The following is a 16,945-nucleotide window of genomic DNA, read 5'->3' on the forward strand; positions in this document are numbered from 1 at the left end:
TTGTACCTATGCTGAGTTGCAGTCTCTTATTAGAAATAAAATTTAAAAATAAGTGGAACAAACAAACCACATTAAGATTCCAGAGGAATGAAAAGACATCTGCTTTCTATGCTATTTTCTCTAACTATTTGACAAAAATAACGCAACCCCATTCCTACAGTAAATTTTATATAGATTGCTTTTCTCTCTGCTTAGTCATTCTGCCTGTAAGTTTTTGAATAACCAAACAGGATATAAAAAGAGATGACTTCAGATCACTTACCACACACTATAGTGTTAATGTAAACTATCTTGTTAGATTACCATCTGGTGAAGGTGGGTAAGGTAAGCATTTGTAAAGGATTACATTTGGTTATTCCCAAAGAAACATAGGAAACCTCTATATATGCTCCTTTTATTAAAAATGAGTAGAATACAATCAGTTTTTTCTAGTTAGCAAGGAAATTGAACAAATAAATTGATCGTATCAAGGTGGAGTTGTTCATGTATGCAATGATAGGAAAACCAGAAAAATTTCCTAAACTTTTTATTCTAACAGATAATGATGAAGCACAACAAGTATGATAAACATTTTACTATAAGTGGGACAGTATTTACAAAAATATGTTTTTAGAATTTATTTAAACCTAAAAGGGGAAAGAAAGTCCTTCTTCTAACAATGTTCAGGCAGTTCATATGAATATTTAAAGAGGAAAAAATTAATATGCCGTAAGGAAGGTAGTAGAAACAAAGATAAACTATCTAGACTAAAAGTGAAAAAAGCCTGATTTAAAATCATATTACGAAATTAATCATCAAAAGTTTATAAAAACTCACAATTGCATCCTGACATTTTCTAGTTTAATGAGACTGCTCATGAGTCTGGGAACAAGACACACTGGCACCCTGGAGGAAATGAAGACACAAGTGACTTCTTGGACTGCCATCTAGCGGCCACCAGGTGAGGAGAGTTCTGCTCACCATGTTTTATTCGTGTTTGCAAAGAGAACGACTGAAAAATTCGTGATTCTGAGAACTGGTTAAGCACTGTTTTTCTTATTAGTACAACATCAACCATCATAGCCTTCAATATGATAATTCTCATTGCAAAAGTATTTTCCAGTGCTCAACAGTTGCTAGAACAATATAATTACACTGTGATAAAACTATGTATGACAGTTGCACCTTCCATGGTAATGGTGCATTGAGGTTTGCAGACAATGTGACGACATCCAGATTTGTTCCACAGAGAAGTTGTTTCGAGGCTGCGTCTTTATTCAGCACTTACTGGCTCAGACTACCACTTCTGAAGTGCTCATTTGTTCATGTGTCTCTGTCAAACGTTTAAAATACTTACCAGTTATGTAACTCAAATCAAATCATTCTGGTTTCAAACATACTCTAACCTAGAAAAACTGCATTAACCAGTTCATGCATTATACTCCACACACTCCCAGCTTACTCTCGCAGAAGATACAGCATTAGTCCTTATCTCATACACCTTATGATGCAATCAGCGTTTTCAATGGTTTCTTACCTAGTCGTGATGCATCTTAATTTTTACTTCCAAAATGATGCTCTCAGAAATTCTTAGACTACATAAGATTTAATACTGAGATTACATGGGGAAAGCTTTAAGAAATACATACGCTCCACTTCTGCTCACATTAAAATGAATGATGGCAACAAAAAGAAAGGCAGGAGATAGCAAAGAAATAACAAAATACAGATACTTTAATGTAACTGATTAGGTATGGCTTGGGCAATGACAGACAAAACCAAAATGACCTTTTAACAAAGTTAATATTTACCCATTTAAGTAGCTGGCAATATGAGAGATTCATCTCTTTGGGATGCGAGAAGTTTCCCCTTATTTTGGGAGAGAACACAGGCTATCAAGAGTTTAGCTGATTTTTGAAGATTCACTTCCTGCAATTTGTTTCAGCTAGCAAGTAGTGTGACACATACTTGCAAGACGTTCCGCAGTATCTGAGAAGCTGGAAGTTGCAAAAATCTTTTTTAAATATTAAAGCGTTCCAAAAATACCTTTCATAGTTACAATTGGTCTGATTTTTTTATATCCAGAATACTCAAGAGCCAGTAAGCAGACATTAATTAGTAACCAGACAATTCAAAGATATAATATCTAACCCTTATATAATATCTAACCCTTGCTTATACTCATGAAGCAGTTTAAGCTGCTTGTGACTTGTATAAATCCGTAATTACTTCACTGAAGTGACAGCAGGTTTGGCCCTCTACATGCAATGAGACCATCAAATTTAAATAATTCACTAAAACAAATTTCAAAAAGAAAATAATTTTAGGAATGTGAGGTTTTAAAGCTTAAGTTTTTATATAAGAATGCTAAAAAAAATACATACAACCGTAACTACGCAGCTTCTATTTACTATTAATCTTAAGATTTATGCTTTTTCTTAATTTGATTGAGAAACAGCTTTGTTCCTCCAGCACGAGACCAGTATTCCTAGTGTTTCACTATACGTTTTTGCATCCCTTAATACTGATTAACATGATCTTTGTGTTGCTCATGCTTTCAGATTCCATGTCACTAATAAGCAATACAAGACCAGGAAGTACACTACCACAAAACTAGAGTGCAGCTTAGTGCAGATTGCCTGCACCATGCGAAGCCACGTGTTTGCCTCAATACATTAGAGATGCGCTTCAGCACTACAAAGCCTGTTACTAGGTTCACAATGACAGGTATCTTTGCTGAGGCAGAGGAAATGCGGCTGCTATTCAAAAGATAGTCAGCAAAAGTGAGGTGGCACGGGTTGGAAGAAAAAAAGATAAGGTTGTGTTGCAAGGCTGTCAAAAAACTAATTTCCTTACTGGGAGGGATGAATTAGTGGATTTCACAGCAAGTACCCACAACTTCATTGCTACTTAACGTATTAGCAAGGTCATTTTCTGTTCCTACAATAGATAAAGAGACATTGAATTATATCAACAGCTGAATCAGAATCTGAAGTACCCTCTAACATTTGCAGATAGCAACAGTGAGATGAAAATCTACTTCAACCATTTTGTGATGAATGTTTTAAGAACTAGACCAATATGAACACATTTTTATATAGAAACCATTTTCTCCACTGTTACTTACCTGAAATCTGGTCACTGCAAGGAGTTTTCTTCTGCAATACATTCGCACATTTTGTATTCTTGGAATTGTAGATGCTTGATAAAATCTTTACCTTTATTATCACATTCCGCTTACATTTATTATAAATTTATGATGAACAAAGGTAACCGTTACCATGTCAGACTTAGGAAGTGTTCTGTAGCTAGCAGTTATCCTTTAGAGATCAGTTATGATCCCAGTTTAAGACTCCAAGTCAATTCCTAGGGGAAACAGTGTACAAACAGACATGGCTAATGGGACCAGGAAGTAAAGGACTTGGGCAGAAAAACGAACAGACAAACAAAAAAAAAGCAGTTTCCTCCTAGTCAGTACTGGGGTCTCCTGTGCCAACAGCCATGGTGGGTTTAATCCAGAGACTGGAATAGCTAACGTCATGAAGGTGGAGCAGGGACATCAGAGAACAGGCATGATCTCTACGAAGCTGCCTCTCCAACAGGCCTGTTTTACGTGGCCTTACAGAATTACTTATTTTTGATTTAAAATTGGCGCTTACCAACAACGGTGGAGTTACTGTGAGAACTGGAACAGTGCATGCCAGAATGATTCAATGACCTAGCCTGGGAAAAGGGCACAACCTCTTCAAGGGGAGCTAACTTGAAAGCTTTATTAGACTTTAAAATGGTATTTCTAAACAAGCTGAATAAGTGTTAAGCTGATCTGTAGACCAGTTTAATTTTCCACAGAAAATGTAAAATAAACCTTGGTAACAGTTTGCCTGCAAGACTTCTGGAGTCAGTTTTGTGTATACACTGAAGTTCTCCAAACTCTGTTCCACTTAGTTCTTTGCAGAATAAAAGTGGTGATTCATTCAAGAGGCTCTACTGATGGTACACATTTCATATCTAGGATTTAAAGAGGTTATGAACACAGCAGAGCCCTGAGAATGAATTAAGCGTTTTTATTTAATCTGAGGCCTTTAATTGCTATTTTTAGTATAACCTATTAAGACTTAGTTTAACTTTGTACGTTCAAACATTAATAAACCAACTCTCCCTCTGCATTTTTTCAAGAGCAAAACTCATTTCAGAGTGACACAGTACTATCACTCTCAGTAATGTCAAGTCTACAACCAAGCACACCCATCTCTTCTGAACTGTCCACATATGATGCTCATTACTGCAAAACTACCATGAAGTAGAAATGTATTCAGTTACAATGAAGCGCAAGAAAGTGATACCCTGAATTTCAACATCCGTACTGAGAAGAGCTGGTTTGGGTGGTTGTTTGGGGTTTGGCTTGTGTTTGTTTTTTGTCAAAAGAAGGAGGTACTAGCTTGTGCAGTAATAAGGACAGGCATTTGATATTGCTGTTTATTTCTTGTTAAAAATTAGACAATTCTTCATGTATTATTCCAGCAACATGCTACTAAGCACTCTATACATTCCTTTCTTCAGAATAATTCTAACTAGATCTTGGCAGGGATAAACCAAGTAAGAATTACTGACTTTAATAGTACCAATCAGAATTAAACCAGTTGAGAACTCCTCCCCTGAATCTGACATGGTATTTGTGTGAAATTGGACTACTTATATTTAATACTGTGTTGTCTTAAATACCTTTTGAAATATAAATATTTAGTTTCTCTATTAGAAACAGTTGTGTGTATATTTTTTCATCTTACTCAGAAGAGTAAGATAAAAATTTCCATGGGCATTAAAGGGAGTTTCAACTAGGGTTTCATAAGGCAGGCTTTGAAATAGTGCCTGAACCAGTTCTTCCACGGAGTTCTTGATTAAAATCTACATACTTTCAATAACTATTTTCAGCTGTGTAAATTATGTGTCCTCCAAAAAGTTTTAATGAAAACCATTTTAATTAAAACTAGTTTGACAGCCTGAATATGCAAAGTCAAACCACAGGATACTGAATACTTTTTGAGATTTGTCTGCATATCTACAAACAAAACTTCCCTCAAACACCCCATGGAGTAGAAACAATTGTGGTAGCAATTAAAAGATTTTCAGTTGTCAGATTCAAGGTCACTAGTTAAGTTATTCAGTCACTTTTACTTCTAGCAAAAACTATCTCTTACAGGCATGTACGGTTTTGTATGTTGTTTCCTAAATTGTTTAGAAGCACACTCTTATATTCTCTATTTTACAATGTTGTGCTTTTTTATTTAGTCATCTGTACCAGTTTTTAGCTGAAAATTACTGTTCAATTTGTACAAATCACCCATGATTTAAACTGTATAATTACATTTCATGTAATCTCACAATTTCATTGGGTAATTAAATGATTCTCTACAGCTTTTTTATCAAAAAAAGCAATATACAATTAATTAATCCCTGTAGGATTTCCCCCCTCCCCCCAAGCATTGACATTACATATTTAAATACGTTGGACCAAATCCTCGGGCACGTCTGATGAGTTGTGCAGAAATCAGACACACATGCACAATGGCTCAAAGCTCACCTTTCACAAAGGGCTGGATCCTATTGCAAGGCTATATCCTTATCACAGAGAGAGGGGAAAAAAAAGTGTGAATGTCTAAATTACATCAGCTGTACAGATAGAGTGGACCTTCATGCAGAAGGAAAGCCCAGTAGTATGCCCTCTTACTTAAATTCTCCAGCATTTACTGTGGTATTTTAGGAGTGCATATGGCAGGGATGTATGGAACTCTATAGCACCAGAGGATTATTCTTAAAATCCTCTCCGGGCAAACTACACTGAGTTTAGGGCCAGTTCAGGGCTGGTATTTTAATTTTCAGTAGCTATAGTATTCTAGAGGATCTAGCCCATATCATCATAGTGCAAATGTAACCTCCTGTATAGATACCTTCTGGTAATAATAAAACAACAGAACCTTAACAAACAGAGGTACAGTTGGTTAATGAGGCGTGGTACATTTTACTCAGTTATGCACCTAGGCACCTTCTTTCATTGCTGAGCCATCCACTTTTCAGAAAACATTTTAAAAATAACATCTCATTTGATAATATTAGAAGTAGATGATATGATTTTTTTCTTCAGTAAATTAATAAAGTACAGTATAAACTGATTTTTCCAAAGTCATTTCAGTTTAAAATGGGCTGAAAAAAGTTACAATGTTTAATGATAATTTCAGAATAGTAACTAGTTCACAAACATTTTGTTCGTAATGAGAAAATTTTGTCTGTGACAAAAAAATAACCATGTCTTCCAGCGATTTACAAATAGTATTTGAGATGCCACCATCACCTGAAGTTCTGTTGATGATGCCTCGCACCAACAGAACACTGTCCTACTGATGATCAACATTCATCTTCTTTATATGATGAAGCAAGGCATCTTTTTCCATTTGAACCTCAGCAAGAGCCGTTTTGGCTTTCGCTAGTTCCTGTTTGAGACATTCATTTTCTTCAATAAGCTGAAATGATCAGGTTAGAAAAGGGCGTTATTAGTATTCCTGCATACTGACAACTTTTTCCATTACAGTAACTTTTAAAATACCATATGCTCACATTCAGGGGTGAGTGCAGGTTTCCCGGGGCTGAGTCAATTGCAACTGATTCCCAGTCAATGAATGTAGAACACGGACAGAGTTGATGCAGTTAGCTCGAAAGGCAAGATACCCAGTGTTTTAGCTACGCCATTTCCATTCTGCAGTGGAGTGGAAATGACACCAGGTTCTGAGCTCTAGGAATGGATTCTTACGCAGTGGAAAAAAAAGCCAAATTGGTGTGCAGGTTCTGTCATCATCAATTCAAAATCCATATATGATTGATAGATTAGTACGGGTCTGACTTAACAGTCTAGTCCTTTGTCTTTGGCAGTTGTGTTGTACAGGGATGAGGGAGATGGGAAGAAGAACGGACTTGCTCCCTCATAAAAATCCCTCTGATGTAAAGGAGAAGAATTAGTCTGCCGTGTATTATTACCCTATTTAGAAAGTAGTATTAAATTTATTTTGCATGCCTAAGTACTGAACCATACTATAATATCCATAATTCATATTTTCCATCTCAAACAGGTTTCTAAACAGAAGTAACCCCCAAGCCCAAGCCCACCCCCGGATAATCTAACAATTATGATGATTAATGATTGTAACATAATTTTGGGGGAGGAATTCAAAAGGAATTCTTAGTACCTCATTTTTAAGGAAGTCAGCTGAATCCCTGCTTGATTTAGAAGGTTTGGAAATTTCACAAGTAGTCTGCGTAGCTTGGTCCTGTGTTTTATATCCAACAGGTCCAGTTGCTTGCTGCAATGCACTACTTGAATTCTTCATCTTTGACACATCATTTACTCTTTGACTGTCTATATCAGAGAAAGATACTTAAGAGTAGTACTTAGGGGTTTTGTCGTCTTTTTTTTTTTTTAAGTTTGATTCTCATTAGCACAAAATTAAAACCACCTAAACAAATATACTTGTAATATTAAGTACATTTATATTTACCTCCCAAAATCAAATGTAAGAATAAAAAAAAAAATAATTAAAAGTCATACACCCTTTTGGAGGCAGAGAGTAAGGAAAGGAGGTATGAGAAGAAGCAATATGTAGCTTCCAGCGTGAAGAAAAGTATCACATTTTTATACTGACCAATATCATCACCACAGAATATGCATTCTGAATAATTAGAAGTTTGAGAACTATTAATATTGCTATTAATATACTGTCTCCAGGTCCAAGTCAGATCTGAAGACCGCATTTACATTTAAAGACACAGTGAGATAAACCTACAGGATCAAGTTTTTATATTAGAAAATAACTTAAATGACTTGGCATTAAAGAAACTTTCTAGCTTTTATAACTGAAGTGCATTGTAACATCTATTAAAATAGATGCTGTACACCAAGAGAAAAAATGAGGGTCATGGGTCTTAGTCTAAAAAATACTCTGGGTTGTTTTTCTCTTTTTTAAACATTTCTTTCTATACAAGAGTTTTCTGTTCATTACCCCCTCCTCCCACCACACACATGTGAGGACTCAAAAGTGTAGCACTGCAGATACATAAATCACTGCAGTGCAGACAGAATTTGACCTATGCCTTTGAAGACATAGGTCAAAGGTCTGTACCTGAGCAGACCAGGACAAGACTAGGGATCAGAGCACTTTGGCAAAAAGGGGAAAAAATATGAGCTGAAAGAAACCTTAAAATTATGTGTTTTCTCACTAAATTACTATTTCTTCAATGCAGTGAACATCTTTAAACACTCGAACAACGTATTAGATAATGTGGAGAAATTAAAATACACGCAAATCATGCGACAGCATACCTCTGAGAAGTCTGGTCCATCTTTGCTATACCTTCCCGTTAGGTAGGTAAAGGGGGCATTAAGATCACCCTGCAGCCTCCTCTTCCTCAAGTCATACAACACATTGCATGTTGTTAGATTAATACATTCAGGACCTGGATGAAAGGGTGGGTGCACCCTATGCAATTTTGTGAACAATACCAAATTGAAGGGTAAGTGACTGACACACTGAGGGCCAAGGCTCTCTTTCAGAGGAACCTGGACAGGCTGGAGAAATGGGCTGACTGGAGCCTCATGAAGTTCAGCTGAAGCCAGTGTGAAGTCCTGCAGCTGGGAGTAAAATAACCTCTTGCTCCGCTACAGGCTGGGGACCAACTGGACAGAAAGCAACATTGCAGGAAATGACCTGTAGGCCTTGGTCAACAAGAAGATTTATCATGAGTCAGCAGTGAGATCTGACAGCAAAGACCAGGCACATACAGGCTGTACTAGCAAGGGTATAGCTAGCAAGATGAGGGAAGTTATTATTCCCCTATACTCAGCACCAGTGAGACCACATCTGGAATACTGGATCCAGTTTTGGATTCCCTAGTGTGAGAAAGATACCGGCGGCAGAGGACCACCAAGATAATCGTGGCCAGGAGCACATGATGTACAAATGAGAGGCTCAGAGAGATGCACTTGTCAAATCTGGAGATGAAAAGGCTATGGGGTAATCTTAATGCCACCTTTGCCTACCTAGTGGAAGGGTATAGAGAAGATGGACCAGAGTTCCCTGAGGTGCTTGGCAAGTGCTCAGGCACCTCTGTCTTGAGAAGGCAGGACAGGAAGCAATAGACACAAGCTGCAACAAAGGAAATTCCAATTAGACATTACCAAAAAAAAATTAACCGTAAGGGTGGTCAAACACTGGGACAGATTATTCAGGGCAGGTTGTGGTATTGCCTTTTTGATGCTCAAAACTTGACTGGACAAGGCATTGAGCAACTTGATCTAATCTGCCCCTGCTTTGAGCAAGGAGTAGGACCAGATGACCTCTAGAGGCTTCTTCCAACCTAGATTACTCTATGATCCTTTGACATACCCATGAAAGACAACAGTTAAGTTCCAGCTCTAAATGTATTGGCTTGTTACGAGTATTTAGTATTGCCCATACATGTAGAAAAAAATTTTAAGTGTATACATGTTTTGTGAAAAGTATGAAGTTAAATCGCTGTTTGAAATACAAGTCTCAGTGCAGTCCCAGCCAGGAGCTGCCAGGACACCACCGTAACACTACAGAATTGAAAACTGCTACCTGTACTTCTCAAGTAGCCTTTTGTTTTTACAATATTCTCTATTACTACCCGTAACACAAAAACACAAAGACAACAGGTAACCACTTTGGTAATCTGTAAAGAAAGGCAATTTTTTTTGTTTGGTTTGTAGTCAATCAGAAGAACCTTAGACTTACCATGACGAAGTGATATGCACTGATGAAGCATATCCTGATGAAATTATATGCATATTTTTATTTCTCTCAGATTGATTCAGCTGTGGGTTGTTATCACAGCCAATACACTATTTAAAAAAGTAATTTCCCTCTATGTGACTACATTTAGAATTAAGATATATGGCAACACAACGTACACAAATTATCATCAGTTATCTTTTCATTAGCCACATGTCTGCTCAAAGGAAAAAAACAGTATTAATAATAATTAGATTATAATATTGAGATACCAAGGTGCAGGAACATACAAACCTCTAATGAGAAAAGAGCCATCATCATTTCTTTCTATCCACAGTATGTCAATATGTAGTTTTATGGGTACCAGCTCAGATGCCTTGAGATTTTCACGTGGACTGTCATCCTAAAAAATACAAGTATTCAAAAATGAGTTAACCAGGAAATCAAAATAGCTAATTAAGATGTTTAATTAAACATAAGTGGATTTAATGAAACTTGAAAGGGAACGTTTCAGAGCAGAATTTTCTAATGGGATCTCCACTAAACTTTTGCTCCATTTTTTTTCATTGTTAAACGCCCAAATTTATCTCTGGAGTAAGTCTGCTGAACTTAATATACACAATCTGACTAAAATACTTCAAAGTATTTTTTACAGACATCTCAGTAAGATTATATCCCAACTCAAGACATTCTTTAGCTCAGGAACTCTCAGAGATAAGAAGCCTGCACTATATAGTATCTGATTTTCCCTTGAACTATTTAAAGATTGAATGGGTACAGCTATCATTCTTGAGCAGATTTTGTCTTTTTAGAATTTAGTTTGGGATGACACCAGCTGCAGTTCAGTTATATTACTGTACTCCACAGAAGAAAAACTTCACAAATTACTTCCTTTGGGGTCTCCCCAGGAAGTCTTTACAGTTCATTATCCCTGTCAAGCAGAATAACACAGCCAGTATAATCAGAAACTACACATATCAGCATTAAGCACACAGCAAGAAAGCTGTTGAAACCCCTCAGAAACAGCACTGAGATTGCAGTAGAAAATACAAAAAATAAAATAACCTTCCCCCCCCCTCCATGAAACACACTGCATCAAGTCTCATGCAGAAGAAATAGAAGAATAAACTGCATCGAATAGGCAATGCAGCATGTGAACCACATCCTCCTCTTTATTACCCAACAACTCTATAGAAATGAATCATCTGCATGTCAAATTTGCAGTTGGTCAACCATCATGAGTAACTTCACTGTGACTTGTGTGCACTGCTGAGTAAGCACTTCAGTGCTTTTGTTGCCAAGCAGACTCTTACTGCCAGTTTATTAATGTATATTCCCCACCTCAAACAGCTGCTTTCTCAAGAACATTTTGCTTAAGTCTGCCTTCTTGCCAATAAACCAGCACAATCCTGTTTTTAAATTTAAATGTTAAGACTTTCCTTTTTGCATTTGGGCATTCACGTTTGCGATACATTGCAATCTGAGGAACACATCCACAGCTCTTACAGAAGGAGTAGAAACAGCCCTAAAGGAGTGCCTAAGGATCCTCAGAGGATGAAAAAGATGCATCAGGGACAGAGGGAGGGAATACTGATGCACTCCGAGTAGAACACAGTAGAGAGAACAATTGCCCTTCCAGTCAAGAATGATCTTAGCAGAATCAAGGCCTTAGCCCCAGGTGCAGGACTGGATCTGCTATTCCAGTCCTCATTTTGTTTGAAGTTTATATGGGTGATTATTAATTTCCAAAGCAATGTTATAATGACCTTATCTTTATGTTTGCTTAGTTTTTTGTTGTTCCCCCCTCCCCCCCAAAAAAAAAGTGTCCTTATCTTTATATTCAATGGTTGTGCAGCACAGAACTCATCATCTCCTTTAAATGTCTGAAAAAAAACCCCCTAGGGGACTTGAGCAGGAGTGTCCTCTTGATGTTCCTATTTTAAGCTATGGTGGTGAGAAAAGCTTGCACTATTTAGTATCTGTTTCTAGGTAGGGCAGAACATAAAATCTGGGTTCTAAGAAACAGTATTCAAGTGGTTTGAACTGGAATTCCCATAACCTTTTTCCTTCTTTTGTTCTGAACTTTCATGGCAAGAACGATCCTCTAAGTAGGAGAGAGAATTAACCTCTAAAATCTGTGTTTTGTAATTAGAAAACCATTACCATGCTAAGCAAAAAAGCCCAACCAGAAAAACCCACATTGTGCCTCTAGGAACTTGGTATACCTTACCTCCCAGACATTGTCACTCTACAAAAAAGACCGAGAGAGGAGGAAAAAAGTATAAAATATTAATTCATATAAATAGCTTGGTCATGCAGAGAATTCGCCTCTAGGCATACCACAGAGCTAACCAAATCTATAGATTTTTAAATTGTTTTAGTGTTATCTAAAGACCTTCCAGAATGTGATAGCAGTTTCTTTGAAGTTAACTGTATCCAGATTAGTAGTTTATCATCAAAGAAACAAGAACACAATTTCTTTAGAGCAGCCAAATAACTCAATGTTAACATACTTTTAAATTAATCCTTGCATTAGAAACTTTTATCTTCATAGGCATCACTTCTGCAACAGTTTCATCTTCTAGAAAATGCTGAATGTTTGTGAGGGAAGATGTTAGAAATTCAGCACTGAAGTTCTCTACATGACACTGAAGAAAACCATTTTTCACAGCCAGCAGAGAATGTATGACAGCACTAGGCCCACTTTCCCATCTCAAACTAATCTCAGGTGATGAATTAACTGGTCCAGCCACAGATTTACAGTCAGAACCTGTTGCAGAAGGAAAACAAATTTGCATTAAAATTTTGCAATTTACAAAAAAGGCATTATGATGCAATTACCTCTACCTTTATCATCCAACTGATTTTCCAAAAGTACTTTAGAAGTATTATCCTCAAATTACATTGTTGCAAATACAGAACATTTTTAAGTATATCACTTCAAAGTACTAAAGACAAATAAACAGTACATACAAGGACTAGTACCTCACTGTAACAACAGAAAAGGACAATACAGAAGTATCACCGTGCACAAAAAAAATTGTGTTTCCTCAATGTCTTGACGATGGAAAAACAATTATTTCGCATACTTTTCCACTAAATCCTTCAATTTTAATTCAGAAAAACATTTAAGTCAGTTCACTCTCTCAGGAGAGCAGGTATTCTCTTGGAAAGGGAGAATTTCCTGACTCAGGAACTTACTTGCTAACACATAGGAACATAAACAGCAATGCAGTAAGATGGAGAACATAACCACATGGTGCTTCTGTTATTTGGGTGGCCGTAGATTTGAACCTTAAAAATCCCCTAGCAGTTTCTTGTTAGTTTCAGTATCTTTAACCAGTAATTACAGCTGCAACATTCAACTAAACAGTTCTAAAAATAAAATAAAAGATTTAAGGTAACCAGATATCGAGGCAGGGGTGGATACGGCCAGCATCCATTTGTTGTACAAAAAAGAGGGTTCACCACCAGAAATAATTACCCCATGGGATTCTCAAGTCATTTGGTCACTTTGATGGCTGACCTACAGAAATTATCTATATGACAAAAAGCATATTCACAGTAATTCACAGAAATTATATTAAGCAGCAAACATTGAAACTTGAAAGATAGCTAAAATCAAAGTAACTCAAGTAAAATCAACTGAATTATGTCAATTTATATTAGTAGAGCATCTAACTGTTAAACAAGTTGGAGAGAATTAAAACAACAACAAAAAAATGCTTCTTGGCTTAAACTCTGGTTCCCTCAGGGAAGTCCAATGTTTACAAGCTTAGAAATTGGAAAAAAGAAGTGGATAAAGTTAAATTTAAGATGAAGTAAGACTTCCTTTTTCTATTTTTGTTTCTTTAATACTATTCTTTCTCCTCTCCCCATATTACGGACATGCAGTTTATTGTAATCTCCCCTTCTTGATTTCTGCTTGTGCATATATGAGCAATTATCAGAAAGCTGAAGAGAAGGCGTACGGGAGATCTACTAGCAGCCTTCCAATACCTATGATGAGGTTATAAAGACAGAGGCAGGCTCTTCACAGTGGTGCTCGTCAGAAGGTTGAGAGACAACAGCTCAAATTGCAACAAGAGAAGTTCAAACTGAATGTAAGGAATGAGGAAAATTAAGCAGCGGTGCAGGCTTCCTAGAGAGGTTGTGCAGTCTCTGCCCTTGGAGGTCCTTTCCAAGACCTGATGGGATAAAGCCCTGAGCAACCTGGCCTGATCTCAGAGCTGACCCTGATTTGAGAACAGGATTGGACTAGAGACGTCTTGACGTCGCCTCCACTCCTCTACCCTCAGTGATGCTGCGATACTATGAAGTGCAGGTTTCCTCTGTGGTGGCTTCTTTGCTGTGTACTATCTAATGTTAAGTAATAATGCATACCATAACGAATGCAGCATACTTTACCCCTCCATTTCAGAGATAACCTACTCTGAATAATCTGACATGTACTGCAAAAGAAAAACACAGTACGCTGGTGGGCTGCAAGTTACGTTGCTTCACTTCAGTAATGCTTATCCTGGATGCCTTTATATAAAGGAAAGCCATACTTCACAGAATTAGTGCTCCTTCTGAAATTATGCATCTGGTTTACACGGCACTTGGTTACAAGTCCAAGGCGTCACTGCTGATCACATTACATTTGCGAGATACAAGCTTTTTGATATATCAAGTCTCTATAGATATACTCAGGTATCCTGCTAAAGAAAAGACATTTGCAGCATGTGAACATATTTTTAAACAGTATCATTAGTATATTGTTAACTGCTACTGCAATACTATAACAACTGTTCATGGCATTAGTATTTAAGGATTCAGGTTCCTGATAGGCTAAACCAGATGAAGCACAGATCAAAACTGTAGAAACCAGATGACAATTCACTAAGTCGCACTGACACTATGCTGGGTCAGATTCATTAAAAAACTTAGGAGGTTAGCTTTGAGTGAATAAAAGTTATGCAGATGAGGCAACGTGTCCACGCTGAAGTTACAGCAGCCTCCCATTGGTATCCCACAGGTCTTTACAACAATCCTTTTTGCATTCTCTCCAATTCTTGTCTCCAAGATCAGTATCTCTAGATCCTCAAAGCCTTTTCAAGGTAGGATCACAGAGCGTAAGCTTTCTTTATGGATAGATACAGATTTTTCTGTGGTTGCAAAGTTGCAGAAGTACTACATGCACTTAGCCTAGTCGCTGGCCAGAGCTGGACCCAGAGCCAAGCCCAGCCAGCGATGGCTGGTTACCAGTCACAGCAAGTTCTCTGCTGGACCTAGGAGGAATTCCTGTTTGCTCCTGGGAAATAGTAGTAGGGGAATGTTACCTGTTCAGTTCCTCTTAAGCAATATGTGATGTATTATTTTTCAAAACTACAGACCAGATCACTCTGAGATGCCTCTGGAACCTTCAGCAGTGGCTTATAAAAGGCTAATGAGAACCTACAAGACAACAAAGGACATTGGGGCAAAACTGGCTTTGGTTCAGGTTCCTCACAACTGAAGAAGTGGACCACATCCCTAGTGGGGATGCTGATATGGTGCCTAGAAAAGTTAAACACCTGCTATATTCCTGGACAACGTGCTTCCTCTGAGAGGGAGCCAAACTAAGGAAAACAGATGCATGCAATGCTCATGGATACCAACTATAACTAAACATGCCATCTCCAGGAAAACAGCTCCAGGAGAGTACTGGGAAGAAGGTTTTGAGTAGTCAGGAGGAACTGTATCAGTGTCTGTTCTGTCTATGTCTATTTTAAAAAGAAAAAAAAAAAGTGGGGTAAGAGGAGGGGTGAGACTAAGGATAATTAACTTTCTATATTCATCCCAGAAAACATGCAGGCTAGTCAACTATTCTATACCAAGTGCAGTCAGACAGACGTATAGCAAGAGGCAGTAGCTTTATTCAAGTAATACTGCCCCAGCCTGAACGTAGTACAGGTCTGAAAACTGTAATTTCAAGTTTCAGTACAGCATGCAGCAGACATTGCCTGGAGCTACAGCAGCCCAACAGAGTAAATAATTTGCTTTCCTATCTGTGGATTAATTGGGTTCTTCTTTCTGTATGGTGCTCAGTTCTCATGGATGACCTAGTGCAGCAGTAGAGTCAGGGCATATGCACATATCCATTGGCACTAGAGTCAGGGTAGATGAACATATCGTCGATCTGGGTTGACAAAGACCATTGAGAAGAACTGTAAATGAACATGAGAATCTTCAGTCTCTGCTGTGAACCAGAACCTCTCCCTTTGCTATCTGTGAACAGAGGTTTTCCCAACACTAACAGTCGTGACTCCATCCTTCAGTCCTTCCAATGTTTAAGATAGTGCTTGATTTCACATTTCCCCCACCAAAAAAAAAAAAAAACACCACAAACCACCTTGCAAGTATCGGGTACCTTTTGTGGCTCTAGTCCAGACAGAAGAGAATTAGCTACCAACAGTCCTTGAGAGGAAGTACAGCTCTCCAGATGGGAGAACAAAAAACAGTCTGTCCAATGAGTCTCTGCAACGGGTTTGGGAAACTTTGTTTCCCTCAAGGATATATATTCTTCCCACAAATACAGAGAAAGAAATAAGCAGTATGTGCCCCAAGTATTTCCAGACCAGAAAAGAGTCCCTGTGTCATTGTCAGAAGAATCCACCAAAGTGTAGAAAAACAGCAGAAGAAAAGACCACACATTCAGTCTCAGCCATGAAGGCAATCTTGGTTATCTTGCAGATATCTGAAAGGGGCACAGTCAAGAGAGGATGGAGTAAAAATTGCATTAAACAATTCGTAAGCTGCTATTAACTGCTGTCCCCTTCTCCTCCGAGCATGACAAGGTCTCAGTAAAAGCACCCTCCTTGCCAGAGTACTCTGCCATACTCCATCCCCCCTTCTTTTGTTATTGCTGCCAGACAAGATCTGATAAAGGCATCGTCCTGCAGCCAGCCCTGCAGGCAAGTGCACAGCTGCCACATTGCCCTCAAACTTATTCCAGCTATTAGACACACTCTTGCCTTTCTACACCTACTGCATTAACAGATTAGTAGGTTTTAAATGGTTATTTTTACCCAGAACACCTTTGTAGACTGTAATTATTACTTGATTATTCACTGCTTTGCATGGTTCCTCAGTTTACTGGTTACAATTGTTAATTCAGCACTTAAGTTTTATTAAAGGTCTTGAGGGGC

General features: G+C 37.8%; 1 protein-coding gene across 1 annotated transcript in view; it reads right to left on the reverse strand.

Annotated features, from left to right (window-relative positions):
* Nucleotides 1–4,437: 4,437 nt before the first annotated feature.
* BLTP3B (bridge-like lipid transfer protein family member 3B) overlaps nt 4,438–16,945 on the reverse strand; it is a 61,025-nt gene continuing 48,517 nt past the window's right edge. The window contains exons 18-21 of the mRNA XM_075151970.1: nt 12,290–12,546; nt 10,071–10,179; nt 7,218–7,387; nt 4,438–6,497 (exon numbers count right to left, since the gene is read on the reverse strand). Coding sequence (XP_075008071.1) covers nt 6,372–6,497; nt 7,218–7,387; nt 10,071–10,179; nt 12,290–12,546 — 662 coding nt within the window. The 3' untranslated portion in view covers nt 4,438–6,371. The remainder of the gene's footprint in view (nt 6,498–7,217; nt 7,388–10,070; nt 10,180–12,289; nt 12,547–16,945) is intronic.

The sequence above is a fragment of the Calonectris borealis genome, chromosome 1 (assembly GCF_964195595.1).
Source record: "Calonectris borealis chromosome 1, bCalBor7.hap1.2, whole genome shotgun sequence".
Classification (NCBI taxonomy): Eukaryota; Metazoa; Chordata; class Aves; order Procellariiformes; family Procellariidae; genus Calonectris; species Calonectris borealis.